At 41.6% G+C, this 18361-nt stretch overlaps 2 protein-coding genes across 7 annotated transcripts in view; both read right to left on the bottom strand.

Moving 5' to 3' along the window:
- Window positions 1–5553, bottom strand: part of LOC116385828 (nuclear factor 1 B-type-like) — a 64152-nt gene extending 58599 nt beyond the window's left edge. For 2 of the 6 annotated variants that reach the window (XM_031851574.1, XM_031851577.1), the window contains exons 1-2: window positions 3554–5190; window positions 411–942 (exon numbers count right to left, since the gene is read on the bottom strand). In XM_031851574.1, coding sequence (XP_031707434.1) covers window positions 411–942; window positions 3554–3580 — 559 coding nt within the window. In that variant the 5' untranslated portion in view covers window positions 3581–5190. The other 4 variants (XM_031851578.1, XM_031851579.1, XM_031851576.1 and 1 more) reach the window with 3 other exon arrangements.
- A 7376-nt stretch (window positions 5554–12929) lies between these two features.
- On the bottom strand, window positions 12930–18309 carry zdhhc21 (zDHHC palmitoyltransferase 21). The gene is made up of 7 exons (XM_031850601.1): window positions 18140–18309; window positions 17962–18060; window positions 17672–17783; window positions 17348–17486; window positions 17027–17143; window positions 16470–16513; window positions 12930–15887 (listed from the first exon to the last, which is right to left on the bottom strand). Exons 1-7 carry the CDS (start codon window positions 18291–18293, stop codon window positions 15755–15757), a joined length of 798 nt encoding a protein of 265 aa, XP_031706461.1. The 5' UTR covers window positions 18294–18309; the 3' UTR covers window positions 12930–15754.
- Window positions 18310–18361: the final 52 nt, after the last annotated feature.

The raw sequence follows: 18361 nt of genomic DNA, 5'->3' as shown, positions 1-18361 counted from the left end.
TGTGTGTGTGTGTGTGTGTGTGTGTGTGTGTGTGTGTGTGTGTGTGTGTGTACGAGATACTGAGTAATTACTAAACACGCTGCTGGAGTACAGCAGAGCAAAAACACATTTAAAACATGTTCTACATTTACCGATTGTTATTTTTTGTTTCGTAATGAGTCATACTTGAGCCACATAAAAATGTACGCTGCATATATATACAGCACTGACTATCGAGTTTCCAGTGTTTATTTGTCTGGCGACTGTAGTGGTGATTTCAGCCAGTCTCAGCAGGACTGCCAAAAAGTAACACATGTGACCCTTGACCTTGCCAAAGCCATCATTCACACATGCGCGTTAGCTCACGCACACACACACACACACACACACAGTGTGAAACAAACACACACAAAGCATGAGCTTGAACCTACCTTGGTCCTGGACATAGTACGCTAGAAACAAGTCCAGCTCCTTGACCGATACTGTTATGTGGTGTGGCTGGACACAAAGTGTTGGGTTGGTGCAATGTTGAGACTTGACGAGGCGCTCCCCGTCTGTACTTTCCAGGGGGATGCCTTTGAAGAGGATGACCATCACCAGGTCCAGACGCCAAACTTTGTCGGCCTGCCTCAAGCAGTCGATCCGGCGGATCTTGCCCTTCTGGTCCGGGTTGGACAGCACGCAGCACGGGTGCTTCTTACCCGTCACGCTGAGGACAAAGTCCTCCCGGTACTCCTGCCGAATGTCCTTACGCAGCTTGGCCAGCAGCCTGGACGCCCATTTCTGCTTAACCTCGGGCTTCTCGCCCAGAAGCTCGTCCTTCACCGCACGCTCCTCGTCCTTGGACATCCGCTTCTCGTGCTTCTTGAAGTACTTGCGTTTTCTGGCCTGGAGGTTGAACCACGTGTAGGCGATGGCGCGGACGTGAGGAAGGAGCGCCTCGATGAAGGGATGAAATTCATCCTGGAGCCAGTGAAGGGACACAGTGAGGAGAGAGAAGGGGAGAAATAATCAGAAACATGGAGGAGAAATATGGGTTCAGTCAGCTACTAATCTGAGGCAGTAGTCAGACCACAAATAAACAATTCCTCATAATCAGTCCCATAACATCATATTGGCAGTTTGAACAGCTTGAACACGAGAAGTTCCTTGTGACATTGCAACACTGGTTTTACCATTTTAGATTTATCAGGCATCCTGCAGGTATGACAAGGACATTCCACTGTTTATATCAACTGCCAGGACTACAATAGCACCAAGCCCAGTGACTGAATGCACTCGCGCCTCCGCTCTCATTTCCCGAACATGCTCCGAGCGTGACTCTGTGCCGCTGCTGGGAGCATGCTTCCCCCCCCCTCACCATTGCATGTCTCTTATCAAACTATCCGCTTTCCAACGTGACCTTATCGCACGTTCACGAAGGATGCAGGATAAGCTGGAGTCACAAAATAGGAAGTAGGGGAGATTCCCATTCTCCTGGCACACACGGAACAGCCTCGTATACAGGCTGCACGTTCGAAATGCATTAAAAAACGCAAGCAGAGGAGAAGGGCGGCATGTTAAAGCAGTCCATGAAAGGTATTTGCAAAGGTTGACTTGGGACTCGATTTCAACTTCAGGGTTTTTAGGGTTAACGCGCAGAATGACACTTGCTCAGCTTCATTCCAAAAACCTGAGCCAGTGACATTCAAATCATGGCCTACTTTTTAATTTCCCATCGATACTTTAGTAAAAAGAAAATAATGATATGCTGAAACTTATTTTTATGATAAATTATCAGACTTCATTTAATATTAATGGGATTATTTTCAACACAAATTTTACTTTTCAAATGTTGTATACATAATGTAGATTGTACTTTATACCACATTATCTTTAGCTCTAAACTGGAAAATGACTGCAAACTAAATTAAAAGTTTTTTTCAATGCGCATTTGACAGAATTTCTTTTCATTCTCACAACTAAAAAAGCAAAATACCAACATTTCTACAGCAGCTGTCCAGCCTGCGGGCTCTTACATCAATAATACTTCAGCAAATCTAAAACAAATCCTAACAATCTATTAATGCTTGCTTCTCTATAGGTGAAGGAATGTATACATGATGGTGGGGGAGATTTAGGACTACAGCAGCTCCGAGTGACACGTGGAAACATGAACCCATCTATGTTTTAGGTCATTAAATTGTCAAATTTAATAAGTATGAGCAGCCCCTTCTGAGCAGGCGATTGAGGAGTTAAACCCCATATTGTTCTTTTCGTATAGGCAGCCAGGCAGGCGGGCTATAGGAAACCACAGAAATCCACCCCTATCTATGCCTGCTGCTGGTGCTGCTCTGAGAAGCTACATTTCTGGTCTGCACTTTTGGGCCAATAAAACTCTGCTCCATTACAGCAATGTCAAATTAGAATCATTTATTAAACAGCGTGAATAAATATCTAATTCTCTACAGATGGTTCTGACATGTATTGTACTTACTGTGGGTGCTATATACCTATCCATAGTAATTTAGAGACACGCAAAAAATAAATAAAATAAATTGAGAAGTGCTTTAAATGTCATCTCCTCACTATAATGTTGCCAATTAAACTGACAAAAGTAAGCAGTAAATGCTAGTAAATGTGCTCGACAGCAAGTGTTTCTGAAGTCCTTTTCACTCATGGTTTCCTGTTCAAAAACACCTTTAATATTGTGTTCATTTTTTTCAGCCAGACTAAAGCCAAATGCTGTAAAGATAAATGACGTTGGCCTATGCAGTGCACTTGAGCTGGGGCCATAAAAGTACAATCCTCTTAAGTATAAACTAAACTGCATCTCAGTCAATCACTTACTTATGCCAAGTAAAATATAAACAGTAAAACTGAGTCAGCCAAAACAGTCAGCTACTCTGTCCCACCGCTGAATCAACCTTATCATGCGTTTGATCTTCCTGCAGTGAAAGTGGCTTTATCTTCTTCCAACTCCACTTCCCAAAAGTATAGGGGTTTTACTTTAAATAAAAAATATACACGTGGGGAAAAATATATAAACACAGCTCAAGCCGGGCTGTGAGGTGTGTGTGAGGTTATTGGAGGACGCAAATAACCTAATTAAACCTGAGAGAAAATTTGCATACCTGCGCCAGGACGATTCAAATGACAGTCGTGGAATGCTATCATGAAATTCATATTTACGCATAACTTTACGCACGCAAAGTGCGCATAAAGATTGGCACTTCACTGGCTTTTTAACTGACTAGACTACTAATAAATGAATTTTCGAAAGGGGCTTTCCTTAGAATCTAAGCTCTCGAAAGTAAAAATCAACACAATCGTGGCACATACACGTGCGTTTTGGATGAACGATTTAAATTTGTGGTTAGTTCTAACGCAACATTTTCCCTTACAAAGCAAAACTTCGTTTTTGTTATTAATTATGAAAGTATTTCAAAAGCAGAGCTGAAACTGAACTAATCCTGGCGCAGGCACAAAACTTCCAATTCCCTGGCCACTGTCTGTAACATTTGTATTACAAATGTGCAAACCACAGCAAATAAATGTATATTTAAAAAATAAATAAATGACACAAATAGCCTACCTGAGTGAGACAAATTGGAGAATACATGACGAGACGGCAACACAAAACGTGAATGGACTTGGACTGATTCCTCTGATCACTTTATCGCGCCATTCCTGGACCGACGTGCACCGTGCAAGACTGTGGAGCAGCTCTCCGCGTAAAACGATACGAGGTTATCCAAGAACATCCATTAATTTTTGCGATCCAAAGATTGTCGTCTCCGCAGAAAAACAGAAGAAGATTTTTTATGCTGGAGATGTTTTTAAAGTTGACATGCAGGTATAAGCGCTTGCAAAGTTCTACCCGTAGAGCCGGTGCAAACGGGGCTGCGGCGTACTCCTCTGGCTACAACACGGGCTCTTTGCGCGCGTCTCGGTGCTGTGGTATCTCGTTCATAAAAGCATTGTGGGAAGCTTCAGAGGGCACCGAGTGTGTGATGTTCACCCCTTGCTTTAACCAAACTTGATGTGAAATCGACCGGTGCACCTTCAGTCCTGCGCGATTCCAGCAAATCAGACCCAACTTTTTTTTTTTTTTCACCCACGTAATTACACAGTCACACTCCTCCTCCTCCTCCTCCTTCTAACACACAACCCCTATCCACCATCCAGCACCTTCTTCTCCTCCTAGACGACCTGAAAACACAGCATACATATCACTCCAGCACATTTTTTTTCCGTGTCTATGTGTGTGTGTGTGTGTGTGTGTGTGTGTGTGTGTGCTTCGGGGACTTTGGAGCACAGCCTCGGTCACACAGAAACGGAAAAGGGACATTTCCCTCCTGCAGCTCTGGCACCCTTTACCCCCGAGCTCCGTGTCAACAACATGCGATCGCTCTTTTTCCAGTTTAGATAATTCAACGCAGTGTCTGTGGTTCACAGTAATACAAAAACTAACCAACTGTCTTTTTTAATTTGCCAGTCACACCTACGTGAACTCGCCTTAAAATGTCCTGAAAGGTCCCTGAAATAATCAGAATACGATCAATAGTACATCATATAAAAGATAAGGCACATTTTATGAAAATGTGACCTTTTTTTTAATGCATTGCCTTTTCAAGACATTTATACATTTTATTGTTTTGGCTACTGCAGAATTTGCCTGCAATCCTCTACAGACGACAGGTAAAAAAATATTTAAAAAATGACCTGGCTTAAAACTTTGTCACGTTACAATTAGTGTATCGAGGGGATGTTGTTTAAATATTGACTTTTAAAATGGCCGTGTACAGTTCGCCATACAGTGAACGGAATAACTGAACACGTGAATACCTCTTTAATAGACAGCTTTAAAACACTCATAACAAAGCTAGGTGTGTGTCACAACAACGCGCCGGTAAAGCTGGAAAGACTGGAAGTTAAACATTGCCACTTTGTTGCTGCAGCGCGTGCGTTTTGTGTGTCCTACAGAGCTGTCAGCGGTCCACGTAGAGTTTCATCTGCCAACATTTAAGGGAATGGGACGTTATAACATGGGCTGCCGGAGAAACCTGTGCCAAGTTTAGTCCGCTACGCTTTTGGCCCGACCGTGCCAGGGTGTTGTGGTCCGTGTTAACTCAACCCCACTTACAGTATTACAAAAAAAAAAAAGAAAATTGTATCACAAATATTATCATCAGCGTTATCACAACATTTGAAAAGCAGTAAGAACCCGTGTTCACGTACCATTGCACTGTACTGCATGGATTAATAGGGAATCCTGGAGCCTGGTTGAAACACACACAAGCCGGTAGCTTCACATTTCTCACGTTCAACTTTGTGCTTTGGAGGGTTTTTCTCTTGCGGTGTTCGCAAAAAAAAAAAAAAAAAGTCAACACCGGAAGACAAGTCTTTGCAGCGGTGAACAGAAGTTGGGAGCACCTCGCGGTTTTTTTTTTTTTTTTTTTTTTTTAAGTCTTGTTTTCCTTCCTCTTCTAGTCTTACTTTTTTGGATCGGGTTTTTTGGGCTTGTTCAGTGAAGTTGAACGTGATCCAGAAGAGGCTGAGTTTTCGGCACTGGGCTGGTCTCCGCCTTCACTTTCACTGTCTGTCTGACTGCCGCCCCTCCGGCTCTCAGCAGTAACCATCAAGTTGGATTTAATTCTAACTAGACCATTTCCGGTTAGACTTTTCCAAATACAATCCTTATTCTAGGAAACTGATTGAGCAATTTCTCTTATAAACCTATCAATATGAAACATGAATGCAATGCCAATCAACGTGAACATTGTTTGTAATAGATGAAATCTAGACACATGTATTACTTTATTACATTTTTTTCATGGCTCACATGGCATATACTGTATGTACCACTGTCCGATGCAACCCATGTAGACTATAATGTTGTTTTCACGAAATAGGATTGAAAACCAATCTCTTCAGCTTCTGTAGTGGGATTGTTTTGGAGTGTTATAATACAAAAAAAAATCCCACAAAATTCGAACTCATTAAAAGGCTATAACCTAAAAATCCCCAAAAATGTAGAAAGCCAATGGTTTTAACTGGATAATTAAATGTTTTTATTGTACTGCCATGTCTTAACGTAGACTAGTAGGCTACATACCATAGGATAATTGTAGCCATACGGGTGTTAATATTGTTCATAAGCCTATCGTAAACTAATAGTGTAATAATAAGCCTATGTAACAGCCTACCGGAATACATAGTTTTGTTAATCCCAAAATGAGGCAAATTCTCCCTCTTATTTTGAAAGCAAAAACTCAACCTTTTCCCCGGTATCATCGAGCTCTTTCCCTGAAGCTTCACACAGCTCCGTTTTGTAATAGTGTTTGCATTCTTGCCTCTCATTGGCCAGAATCAGTGGCCCCGGGACTCTCTGCCCTGGGCCCCTCACTTCCGCTCCTCTGACGCGTTGATTGGGGCTTGACGAGCCGCTGCTGGACAGTCGTCCAGAAAAGCTGTGTGGTCAAAGACTAATGGTGGAAATCACTGCAGTAATTACTGCTACAACTAAATTAGATAATTTTGACTGCCGTTATTATTATCATGATTATTTGCAGTTTAAAGAGGAGTGCCAGTATTAAACTACTATCAGATATTCTCCACACACACATCTAGACATTTCCAATAAGCATTTTACAAGTCAAACCATGTTCAGACCAAACATGTGCACTATAGTATACTAATAAAGGCACTTTTTTCCAGGTAATTATTTTTGAAATGCCATGATCCTTATAATATCCCTGTATTCTGTTCATTATAACACATACTTTTCACCATCATTAAAAAGTAATTCCCTCAATCCATCAAATATCAACAACAAAAATAGTGTTGACAGCACTGATTTGGGTAGGCCATTGTTCTGCCCTAATATATCATAATTATGATATAATGCTATTCTGATGTCATGGTGCTCATTAAGTAATAAGAATAGCAGTTGAACAGCAGTGATAGCAGTGGTAGGCAGTGTTGTAGCAATAAGTCATAGCACTGTAGTATAGTAGCCAATGGTGCAACGGTGCCAGTGCAGCTGACTGATTTAAAAACAGTAACCTGCCCTGGAAGCCAATCACAGTACACCAGAACAATCTCTGCAGACAACATGATTGTATACGACTTGAATGGATAGCCGGACAATAGATTTCACTGCTCTCTCTCGTCCCCGTTATCATGACATTAACACAGTATACACACTATCTAAAAATGCCAGTGCTGTCCTGTGGGTCCAGTATCTACATCACACACACACCTAGTTATCCGTTTTGATTCACATCCAAAAACAATTAAGCTAAGAGCATTCATTTGTGGAACAAATGGCTATAAATGGCTGATCAATGATCGTTTCAAGGCTGAAATTCAGACCGATGATGCTGTCTTTAAAAACAGTCCTTTAAACCCCTACTAAATGGAAATTTCAAGCGTACCTAATACATTTTGGAATACTTTGCTATTCACCCATTACTTATACACAAATAGTATTTTTCTTTTACAAGAATGTTTTCCTTTTAAATTGAGTGCGTTTTAATTTTAATTTCTATTAATGGGAAAGATGAAAGACTATCATTGTCACAGACCCTGACTCCATACTCTCTCTGCCTCCATGTATCATGCTAGTCTCCTGGCGCACATGGCATGAGCCTTCACAGATTCAGAGTCCATCCCTCTGAATGAGGATGTACCGCCCCCATGTGGTCACCAACATAACTGCGAGTTGCTTGTGCGGGACCCATTGGAGAATTAAACCTGAGGTGCTGTGTATGTTGTGGCTCTAATTTTAGTTTAGTGTTAAGAGAGTCTTATTAGAGCGTTTGAGTAAGTTAAGCAATTTAAAACACAAATTATGCACAAGCCTATACAGGAGTGTCACAAAATCTACTTTCTGTATTTCTCTATTTGCGGAACATTGGCACCATTAGGCCACATTTAAAAAAACACACCGGCACAAAAATGGTCAATCAGTCCGTATAATAAAAAGAGTTTACAAGCCACATTTGAACAAATCAACACTCTTTGGTAAAAACAAAATCCTGATCACATGGCCGGAAAAGCACAGGTGTTAACATTAACAAAGGCTCTCTTGAAATTCAGTGTGTCAGCGAGCCTGCATGCACGATACCAGTGTCTTGTTTTCACCATTAGGTGGCGACGTACCAGTTCTGTCCCTGTTGTGGCCATCTGTCATCTGGTTATAATCTAGTACATTTTATTATATCAAAATGCTGAACATTTACCTTACTGAACCAAAGTCTGGTCAGACAATACGAAACATGATTTGGATTCTCAAGAAAAATAACCATACTGTCGTACTAGGCTACTACTATTGCTACCACTTCTTTTATTAGTGATGTTCTTACAGCAAAATATGATGTGAATAATGATCCTTTGCCCATTAAGCTCAGGTTGTTAATAGCAGCAGGTACCTCACTGTGTGATCATGCCATTTCCTACCAATTACATCATTTCCTATGGGCATTTCACAACAGCTGGTAAAACAGCAGGTCCGCTGGTCTCTGCTAAATCCTTCAAAACTTTAATCTTAATATGAATTTTGAATTGAATGCCATTTGTGACCATGACACACATTGCATCATGTTCTGTCCCTGCTTGCTGAAATGACTCTTGAAATCCCTCCTGAGTTCTTAAAAGCACTAAAGCTCTTTCTTTACATGAACTGAGCAGAAAAGGTCAATTCTCCGAGCTCATATATGCACTGAGGCAGACAAACAGACCTCAACTTAAACCGTGGCGGTGGAGCACAATAAAAGCTTGCCTGTAGTCGTACAAGTAAATAAATATTCAGAAAGAAATGTCAGCCTGCGTTGCCTCTTCAGCATGGGAAAGGCGCGGGCTGGAGAAAGGGCTCTTTGTCCGACACGATCAAAGTAACACTGCAGAGGTTGGACAGAGAGGTGCACTTGAGGAACTCTCTAACACTGAAGGGAGGCTGAATAGTTCCTTTGCTTATTGATCTTGGCAAAAAATAACATTATTTTTAAAAGCCCATTTTGATAACTCCTCGCCATTTAAAATCCTTGTTTCCTTGCAGTGTCACTGGGTTTAAAACACTTCAATGATCAAAGTATCAACTGCTGGCCTTGAGGTTCACAATCATTTTGAAATGAACGTTAGTGCAGGGATGCTCCTAGAATATTGTGTTTAATAAAAGCTGAAAAAAATATCTCTTTTTAAATGTAACATGTGAAGTAAAGTGCTGCAGTGAAAAATTGTTCATTTTAGAATAACCTCCTCCACAATATCCCTCACGTCTGCAAATGTAGGCAATCTTGACCTGGGCACAGACACACAAAGACACAAACAACTCCTAAAAGCAACACAAAATGATGCCAATTAAATTCCTAGAGGGTAATCAGCAGAATATGATATTACCCAAACAATGTCAGAAGTCAGCATAACATTTTGGATAGGGTATCACATGAAATTAAGTTGATTTTGCTTGATGGCAAAGTTCTCAACAAAGGTGATGAAAAGAGGAAGAAATCAAGACAAAAGAGCTCCACTTACCATCCACCACGTCCTGGCTGACACGTCATAACAAAGCTGCCATTTAATGGACCTCTCTGTCAGTTTCCCAGCCATCGCTGCAGTGCTCCCGGCTGTCATCGCACGCAGTCCCGGTGGAAGACAGGACACCTAATCAAAGGGGCATCAGTGGAGGCATGCGGTGCTACATGTAGGCCAGTCCTCGTCGACGTTGCATCATGGGAAAGAAAAGAAAAAAAAAAATCTGCAACAACTTGACCAGTGACTTGAACATGACCAGTGGTAATTACAAGACCCTGCAACCCTCACCATCCCCCTCCTAGACCAACCTCCTCCCCTTCTCCCCCCACCAGTGCTGGGATTGACCCACTGGAGAGCAGCCTGATACCACTGTGTGTCACTGAGCTAAAGGTCGTTTAAAACAGTGAGATGTCTCAACACTTCTGCATATAAAAACGCATTGTTGTGGTGATTTTGTTCAAGGATTTGCTAATGCCACTGAAAACGATTGTTCTTTTTCAAAGAAACGGTCCGATCTAATACTTGTGTGAAGCAGTCACGAAGGCCGAAGTAATCACCAAGAGACCGGTTACATTCAATGTCTGGGTTTACTTGGGCCGACTGTACTTTGATCCATGAATTAAGACATTTGGCGCTTCCATGTAAATGTTATCTGAATGGCAGCAGAAAAGACCTTTTCTCTCCTGCCACATTCCAATCCTCCTCACTGAGGCCGCTTGCTGGCGGCTGGATTTCCCCACATGGGATGGTGGGTGGACTTAGCAACAGTTACTTAGCATTTGTTACAACAAACAGATGAAGTGAATCAAAACAGGGCTGCAATGCGTGGAAAATGAAGAATTCCACTTGACTTCATTGTGGTTTTTTTCAGCACATACACACTCAGGACAGAAGTTTCGCACTTGGGGTTCAATCCCACAAAATACAATTGGCAATTCATAGAAGGACTTAAACTCTGTAATGAAGCACCTGCAGTACAGACAGCATGCTGTATGTTTGCCTTACAGCGCTGATTGCACTGTATGGCTTCTTTTAATAAGTACGTTTGCAGCAGACCTTTTCCGCGCACCTGACTTTAATAAAACACTAATTAGGAGCCCTGTTGTGAGCCGGGCCAATTTAATTGGTTCTTAAACGCAAAGAGACGCCGAGCAGTCAACATGCGTCAACGAGAAGGCAAATGTCAGCTCATGACTGAGAAATTTGGAGTGAGTCTATATCATTGTTTTCAGCATCTTGTGAGGCTTTTGCACAGCTTGTTCTGTATGGTTCTATGTTGTTACATATTATTGCTGAATCAGCACATTGTTTAGCATTTCAAGAAGAAGTGGTTTAATATGTACAAGTGGCTTATAATGTACCGTGTGTTTCTCAAATTGTGCAGCTGACCTAAAGTGAGCTCTTCATTCTTTTAGAGAAAGGAAAAATGTTCTGAGCCAAGCTCACGCCAGAGCCGCGTGCACCTTATTGATTTTGAGGGTAAAATCGATACATTTCATCGTCTTGATTGGATTAACTGTTGCAAGTTCAACTTCTAATTGGATTTCTACTTTCTACAATGTGAGCTAATTTGAAAATCAATCGGCCAATCAATACCCCCGATGTTCAGGAAGTTCAGCTGTGGCGCTGAAGATGGAGGAACGTGTAGCGGACACCTGCCACACTGGCGACCCATCCACATGACTCGCTGAGGTCTAAAGAAATCTAATTATGACTTCATGAGCAGTGACAAAGAATACAATAATAGTTTCTCAATATGTCAAGTGGAATCAGAGAGTCAGGGTAATTTCAGAGATTTAAAAAGACAATTGGATTGTTTTTTTGGAGCCTGAATGATGAGAAAAAACACCAATAATAACAGCTAAAAAATAATTTCTTGTCAAATATGTGGGATCTTAACTGAAGCTCTGAGTAAGAAAAGCGTGATATTGGGGATGACCCTTATTACTAAGTCATATAGGATAAATGCCCCATATGGATAGAAATCTAAAAATGATCATGCTACCCATAATTTGTGATCCGATCATAAATTTATCTTCCATCTCCGAGACTTAATCCTTGTCTAGGCTTGGCAAAATGGCAGCAGAACACGCCAAGCCACTAACTCCAATCCTAGACAGGTACACAGCCTCGTATCTGAGAGATAACTGTTCCAAGCATAGTTTGTGTTTATCAGGCATGTGGCTAATTATTTCTTTTGTTCAGCCAGATGTCATAGACTGCACAAGTAGCAGGTGGTCATTTATTTAATTAGGCCATTTGACCAACCATTACCAGAGCTTAAGAGCACATTTAACCCAGACCGTCCCAAAGCCCAAACTCCCAAATTAAATGTCACCCCATGGCTCATTAAAACATACTGGTGTGTTATATTTCATTACGAAAACCGGTTTTGGGATATTAGTTCTAAAAACAGCAACAGAAGCGGAATTTCTTCCAGGACCAAACATGTTTTGTTGTGTTTTCCTTTCTAATTAACATATTTTCAAAGATATTAAGCAGCTCAATAAACATCAAGCATCCACCATTATAAGAGAGATAACTTTAAGGCATTTTGTAATTGCTGACAGCGATGTTTTGTAATATTCAACCCTGATAGTATATAAGGGACGCTCAAATTGCAGTCCGGGGATTATGAGGTGTGAGGTCTCCATTAAAATTTCACTGATATGTTATTTGTTCTTGTAAAGACAAACTGTATGGATTTAGATATTCAAGGTTTTTGGTTAATCAAGCCCAAAGCGGTTGGGTTTGCTGAGGGCAATAAAATGTGTGTATGCGGGTGTTCAGTGTGTGTTTAAAACATCTAACCATTTTAGACAACACAACATAGATTATATTCACGGCACATGCACACATTACACACGCCTCACTGACACTTAAGAACTGTTCGAGACAATGACCATTTGGTTGGAGACAGCTGAACTGCTGCTCGGACTCTTATACTGTGACACGTCGTACTGAGGCCGAGTTGAACCGCATTCAGGGCAGTCTGACTGTGATACTGCAGAGTCAGGTATTTAGTGCAAAATTGGCTGAAAATTAGATCAAAAATGTTTTTGTCCATGGCAGAAAACATTACGTTTCATGACGTTATTATGAGTCCATTGAAATGCTACTAGGTTTAAGGTGCGTATTAAACAGCTAATGCTGTAGTTATCATCTATTTTAAGGGAATGGGTGTGTTGAACAGGTCACTAAGATCAATCTTGTCTTGTCTGACTGTGGGCCTCTGTGTCATCACATTACACATTTTACGGCTGATTACATCACTTGACAGACGAAGGGAAACCATTGTCTGCAGTCTTTTTATATGCTCCATCAACTTCTTTCTAGAAATTGCTCGTGAAAAGTAATGTCCCTTCTTACCTGCTCTAGCTTCCAAGACATGAAAGAGCCTTCCTGTTCATTTGGTCGGGTTACGAAGCCCCGAAGCGGACAACAATTTTGTAGTCATATCAAAAGATGTAATGTTGGGTATGGGGCTAGTTTCAGAGCCAAGGTCTCCATCTGTTTCTGAAAATACTGACATCATGTTTACTAGTTTATATCCTTATTTCCATTAAAATAAAAGCTTCAGCTGCAGCCCAAATGTAGGCTGCTACACATCAAGTAGAAGAAAGGAGAAAAGAATCAGCTCAAACGTATCCCGAATCTAATTTATTAGAATATGAATACCTAATATATGATGTTTGTATTCATTATATAATCACAATGAATAGTTTTCTCACATTTCATAGGCTTTCTGGACATAAAGAAATGGATAACATTATTGATGGTGTATTCCTTTAATTCCCCAAAACTTAACGGTTCCAGAGTTTGAGGTCTGAACGGAAAAAAAATAATTTGAAAACACATTCTGAAAAGAGCAAATGAACAATGTGAACCAAACTACACAGGTCCAAACTGAGAGCCCTGTGGGACGCCAGTTAACAGCTGTGAGGGGAAGAGAGTGAGCGGTGCGCAGCCCCTCTGAAAGTCTCCTGCAGCATTCGAATTACTAACAACATCAGGTGTAATAGGAGGATATAATGTAAAACTATACACAGCAGCTACAGTAGTGTTAATCTTGGCTGAGGTTACTGGTACAGACGCCGTGTTTAAATCTGGTAATCCCTGGTTAGTGAGTAATAAGTGAAACTTTTTTAAACCCAGTTTACTTCACAATAATCACGTGTTTTTCACTACTGCTGTAACAATACAGATGGCTTTACTTCTACACAATGCTTATTGCTTTCAAAAAGTACTTGTCAAAGAAACTGAATGTGATCCATCCCCCTTATTTAATGCCATTCACACACATCATCCCACCACCAAACCAAAAGAAATCACACAAACATCCAAGAACCCTGAATCTGTTATAAAAACCACTGAGCAAAGTTACCAACACACACTCATGCAAAATCCGAACAATCCCAATTTCAGATACGAACGAAAGAGAATTTACACGTAAAACATGACAACTTTAAGTGGAGACTTTCTCTCACAAGTACCATCGATGCAGCAAAACAGACTGTGTGCTAAGTGTGAAAATCAGTGCATAATATTAAAACTGCTACCTTCACAAAGTTGGTGAAACATGCATTTACTGACCGCCTGCTGACTATTGCAACATTTCCCCAGGTCTTTGGCTTTTATGGAGACGCAACATGATGACGACGATGTACGGTGAGAGTAAGAAGACCTAGAAAGGCACTTAAAACTACTTGGATATTGTTATATTTCCCACATATGGCAAGCTTGGTTTACATACAGGTTTATCTATGCGATTGCCAAGTGTTAAAGACAGTGACAACCATGCTATGCCAGTATTATTATGCACTGAATCATCTTCTACTTAAGTATCCTGTGAAAGAATTCATTAAAAACCTCTAAAACTGTACCATAGCGTAACAGCAAACCCATCATAAATAAATCAGTGTCAAGTGTCGACCAGCTGTATGCCATCACATACTAAACCGCTAGTTTTTTACTGATAAAGATATGCGCTTATAAAGCCACTGGCTCGGACACATTTAAGACCTAACTGTGACAGCTGCAGCACTAAAAGATCACATATGATATTGCACAATAGACGTGTTAGTGGTAATGTGCGACCGTTGCATTGTAAGTGCTATGGTTGACGGAGCGGACAAGCTAAACAGACTCGATTTAAAGGAACAGTTACACATTTTTGGAGTTACGGGGTATTTGCTTTCTTGCAGAGAGTTAAATGAATAACTCGATACCTCTTTGCCGGCACAAGAGTCTCGACCTTCTCGTGTATAAATCCCAAAACGTCAAACGCTTTAAAGATAACCAGAGTAATTTAAGCTCTCTTAATATCTTTGATAGTATGTGACACTCACACGATGAGGTCATGGTATCAATTGGCCGTGGAATGTTTGTTATGCTCAGAGAAACGACTCGATTATACAGCAGGTTTTGTCTACGACATGTACAGCCTAATATTGACAGCACACACTTGGTGAAGTGTTACTCTCTGCTCTGCTTCATAGCCGGCCCCGGTCACGTGTGTCGTAAAAGTGTCACATATCAGTATTCAAGCTGTGCACTTTGTTCTGTGGCCATGCTTGATAAAACAATCTCTTCATAGATAAAAGGTTCATAGAACAATGCAGGAAAAAACATTCATGAATCTTCAAATGACAACAGGAGCGCAGTTGACGCCGGATCACTTCGCAAGAGAGCTGGAGGATCACCCCAACCGGAAGAAATCATAAAAACGAATACACTGCGCATGCATGACAAATAAAACCGACACAGTGACAGTAAAAGAAACAAGGCACAAACCTTATACAAAAAAAACGGCCTTCCTAATAGACACACTGGTTCTGCCTGTAGCTGATTAAAGGTCAGTAGTAAAGGCTCTTTGTTAAAGTAACCTGAGAGGGGTCCCTTTCGCCAGCTGCTTCCAGGTAAAGACTTCTATCCTTCTGATGCAATTAACCATTAAAAGTGGTTTCCAAATGTTTAAAGTAGCAGTCACAGTGAGTAAAAAAAAAGCAACAATTCCCCCCATCACTCCCCTTGTTTCTTCACCCTGTTTGCTGCCAGTCTGGGCCTTGTAGAGAAAGGCAAAACAAAAAATTTTAAATTCTTAGAGTTTCCGGAGACAAAGACTGCTGCCCAGCTCTCGTAGCACAAAAGAGGACGGTGAAGGCGAGCAGATGGATTCCAAAGTGTGCATCGAGTGTTTCATCACGGCAGCCAGCCCCCTCCTGTCTGTGCGAACAGGTGGTGCTGTAGCGCTGCCGGCCTACACGTGGGTGCGGAAGTGGTGGCCGGCTTGGATGGGCTGTCTGCTTCGGAGCGGGATGAGCCACAGGAGTTTCCAGCGAGTGCCGCAAACTTCCGCTAGCGCCCGCTGCCAAGATTTCTTTGAGCCATATCTGAAAAAAAGAAGAAGAAGAAGAAGAAGAAGAAGAAGAAGAAGAAGAAGAAGAAGAAGAAGAAGAAGAAGAAGAAGGGAAAAAATGAATTATTTGTGTTAAAACTGAGTAAGAGTGATACTAATTTCATATTCGTGTTCGAGCTGACGGTGGAGGTAGCAGCCGGTTAGCTTAGCTTAGCATGAAGACTGTAAACAGGGAGAAACAGCTAGCCACGGGAAAACTAAATCCGCCTACATGCAGCTTCCAAGGCGCACAAACTGATATATTCTTGCGAGGAGCCTCTGTTGGCTGACAGACAGCCTCAAGGTGACGACAAAACTCCCAGAAGTCATTGCGCCCAGCTAAGAACCAGTTCAGCACATAATCCCCAAAAAACCACAAGCTGTCGTTTTTATAAAACATTTTGGGGGAGCTTTAGAGGTGGTGGTAGATGTGTTTTGTTACCTTTGGAAGGAGCCATGCTAACCATTCCCCACTGTTTCCAGTCCTTATGCTAAGCTAAGCTTAGCTTCACATTTAACGGACAGACATGGGAATAAGTGGGGCTTTAGGACAAACAGAGTTAATAAACAGACTCACATTTCATTTGAGAACTGGGCCATTTTCTCGATGGTGGTAGTGTCCTGTAAGGGGGACAATGTAAAATATGATGATCATTTCATTTATTGCTCCTGTAGACAGCTCCACCTATTGAAAATAGTTTTTTCTGTAAATAACAGATCAAGTACAGACGTTTCTACCATTACAGCTCTGTCGAAAATTATTGATGAAAGCTTCAAATTACTTTGGCTTGTAACAAAATCATGTCATCAAAGATATTAAGACGCATGCACGCAGCCCGACCCCAGCCTTTCTCTCTTGTTTCGTTTCTATTGATCGCTCCATTACTGCCATTGATTGGTTTATTTTTGTGTACTATGTCATTCGGTTCCGTCTGTAGCTTTGTGTGCTGCGGCCTCTTTTTTCGCTAGATTGTTCTTGAAAAGACAGAATTAGCTTTCAATCAGACAAACAAATAAGTACCACCATGCTTGTTCTATAGATCCAACAAAGCAGTGTGTTAAGAGCAGACATAATCACATTGACATAATTACGGCAGTGAATGTCATGTCTTCTGGTCATTACGCAGTACTCACAGAGAGGATGCCTGTCAACTGAGTGTAAAACATGCTGGTCATGCCTCCAAACATGACCAAACCCATGAGCGCTGAGACTCGCAGCAGAGCCAGTTCATGGCGCGTTGTAAACTTCTCCTGGCAGAAGAAAGCAAAATGGCAACGAATGAAACAAAGCATTTAGCCTCCTCACATAGCACTTTAAGATAACTAATAAACACAGGCAATACTGCTGCAAAACATTGCTACACATGCATGTCTGAAACGCAATCTGTAAGCTCTGACAACATTTGTTTTTTGTGGACTTAGGGTATGATTTACTCATATTCCTGTGGAACGTACCTGGTCTTGTCCTGTAAGTGGCTGAAAGTAATAGTACTGGCAGAAGTCCAGCACCAAAGTGAACAAACTGAGGACCTGAGTGTAGAAACAGAGCTGCAGGAAGAGCCAGTGGTTGTCTTCTCCCACACAGTTATTGATCCTGGAAGGAAACAAACAGGATTTAAGATATGACCTTCAATCATTTTTGGGCTATTTTCATGAAAAATATGTTTTTCCAGAAATATATTCGCAGCGAAAGCCTTCTATTCTACTCGTCAACATGGTTTTCAAAAGGCGTCAGATGTGTACGGTAAGAGCTTTATTAGTATGTGTGTGCATCCTCACCAAGGACAGTGATGGTCCATTCTGCGTACACAATGGCCACAACGACTGCAGTGGTGGGACCGTTTGGGTCTCATTAAGTTGCACTTATTGCACAACTCCCAGTGCTCTCGCTCTGTGACATAAACAAACTGTTGGTTATTACAGACATAGTGACACAGTAATAACATATTCAAACCCATTTACTGTGGTCTAAAGACCGACTGAGAGGTATTAGCTGATACTAAACTGGTAGAGAATTTATTATGCTGGTATAAAGATGCATGGGCAAACAGTCACACTTGGATCCATACCAGCGTGAGGTATATGGGGGTCCACAGGAAGACGGCCGGGATCTGCTGTGGAAGCTCTCAACAGGGCCGCGATGCAGAGCGTCGACGCGATGTAATAACCTGAGGGAGTGTGCGGTGTTTAATTCCAGTTCAAGTTAAATGTGTGTCAACAAAGAAGTTCCTGCAGGAGGACACTCACAAACTACTATGGCCCATGGGATGTGTCCCTCGTTGTAGTGCGGAAGCAGAACCAGTTTGGGGATGAAGAAAGTGTTGTAGAGCCAGATCCCAAACACCATGCTGACACACAGCCAGCCCATGGGGTCCACCACAAAGTGCAGGCGAAGCTTCATGGCTGCTGGCACTCCAGAGGGGGGGGGGGGGGGGGCGCGGCAACACTTACTCGGCTCTACACCACACC

This window comes from Anarrhichthys ocellatus, unplaced genomic scaffold (assembly GCF_004355925.1).
Source record: "Anarrhichthys ocellatus isolate YVR2014 unplaced genomic scaffold, GSC_Weel_1.0 scaffold11, whole genome shotgun sequence".
Classification (NCBI taxonomy): Eukaryota; Metazoa; Chordata; class Actinopteri; order Perciformes; family Anarhichadidae; genus Anarrhichthys; species Anarrhichthys ocellatus.
The sequence above is the reverse complement of the archived record's forward strand: the minus strand, read 5'-3'. Positions and strand labels throughout refer to the sequence as shown.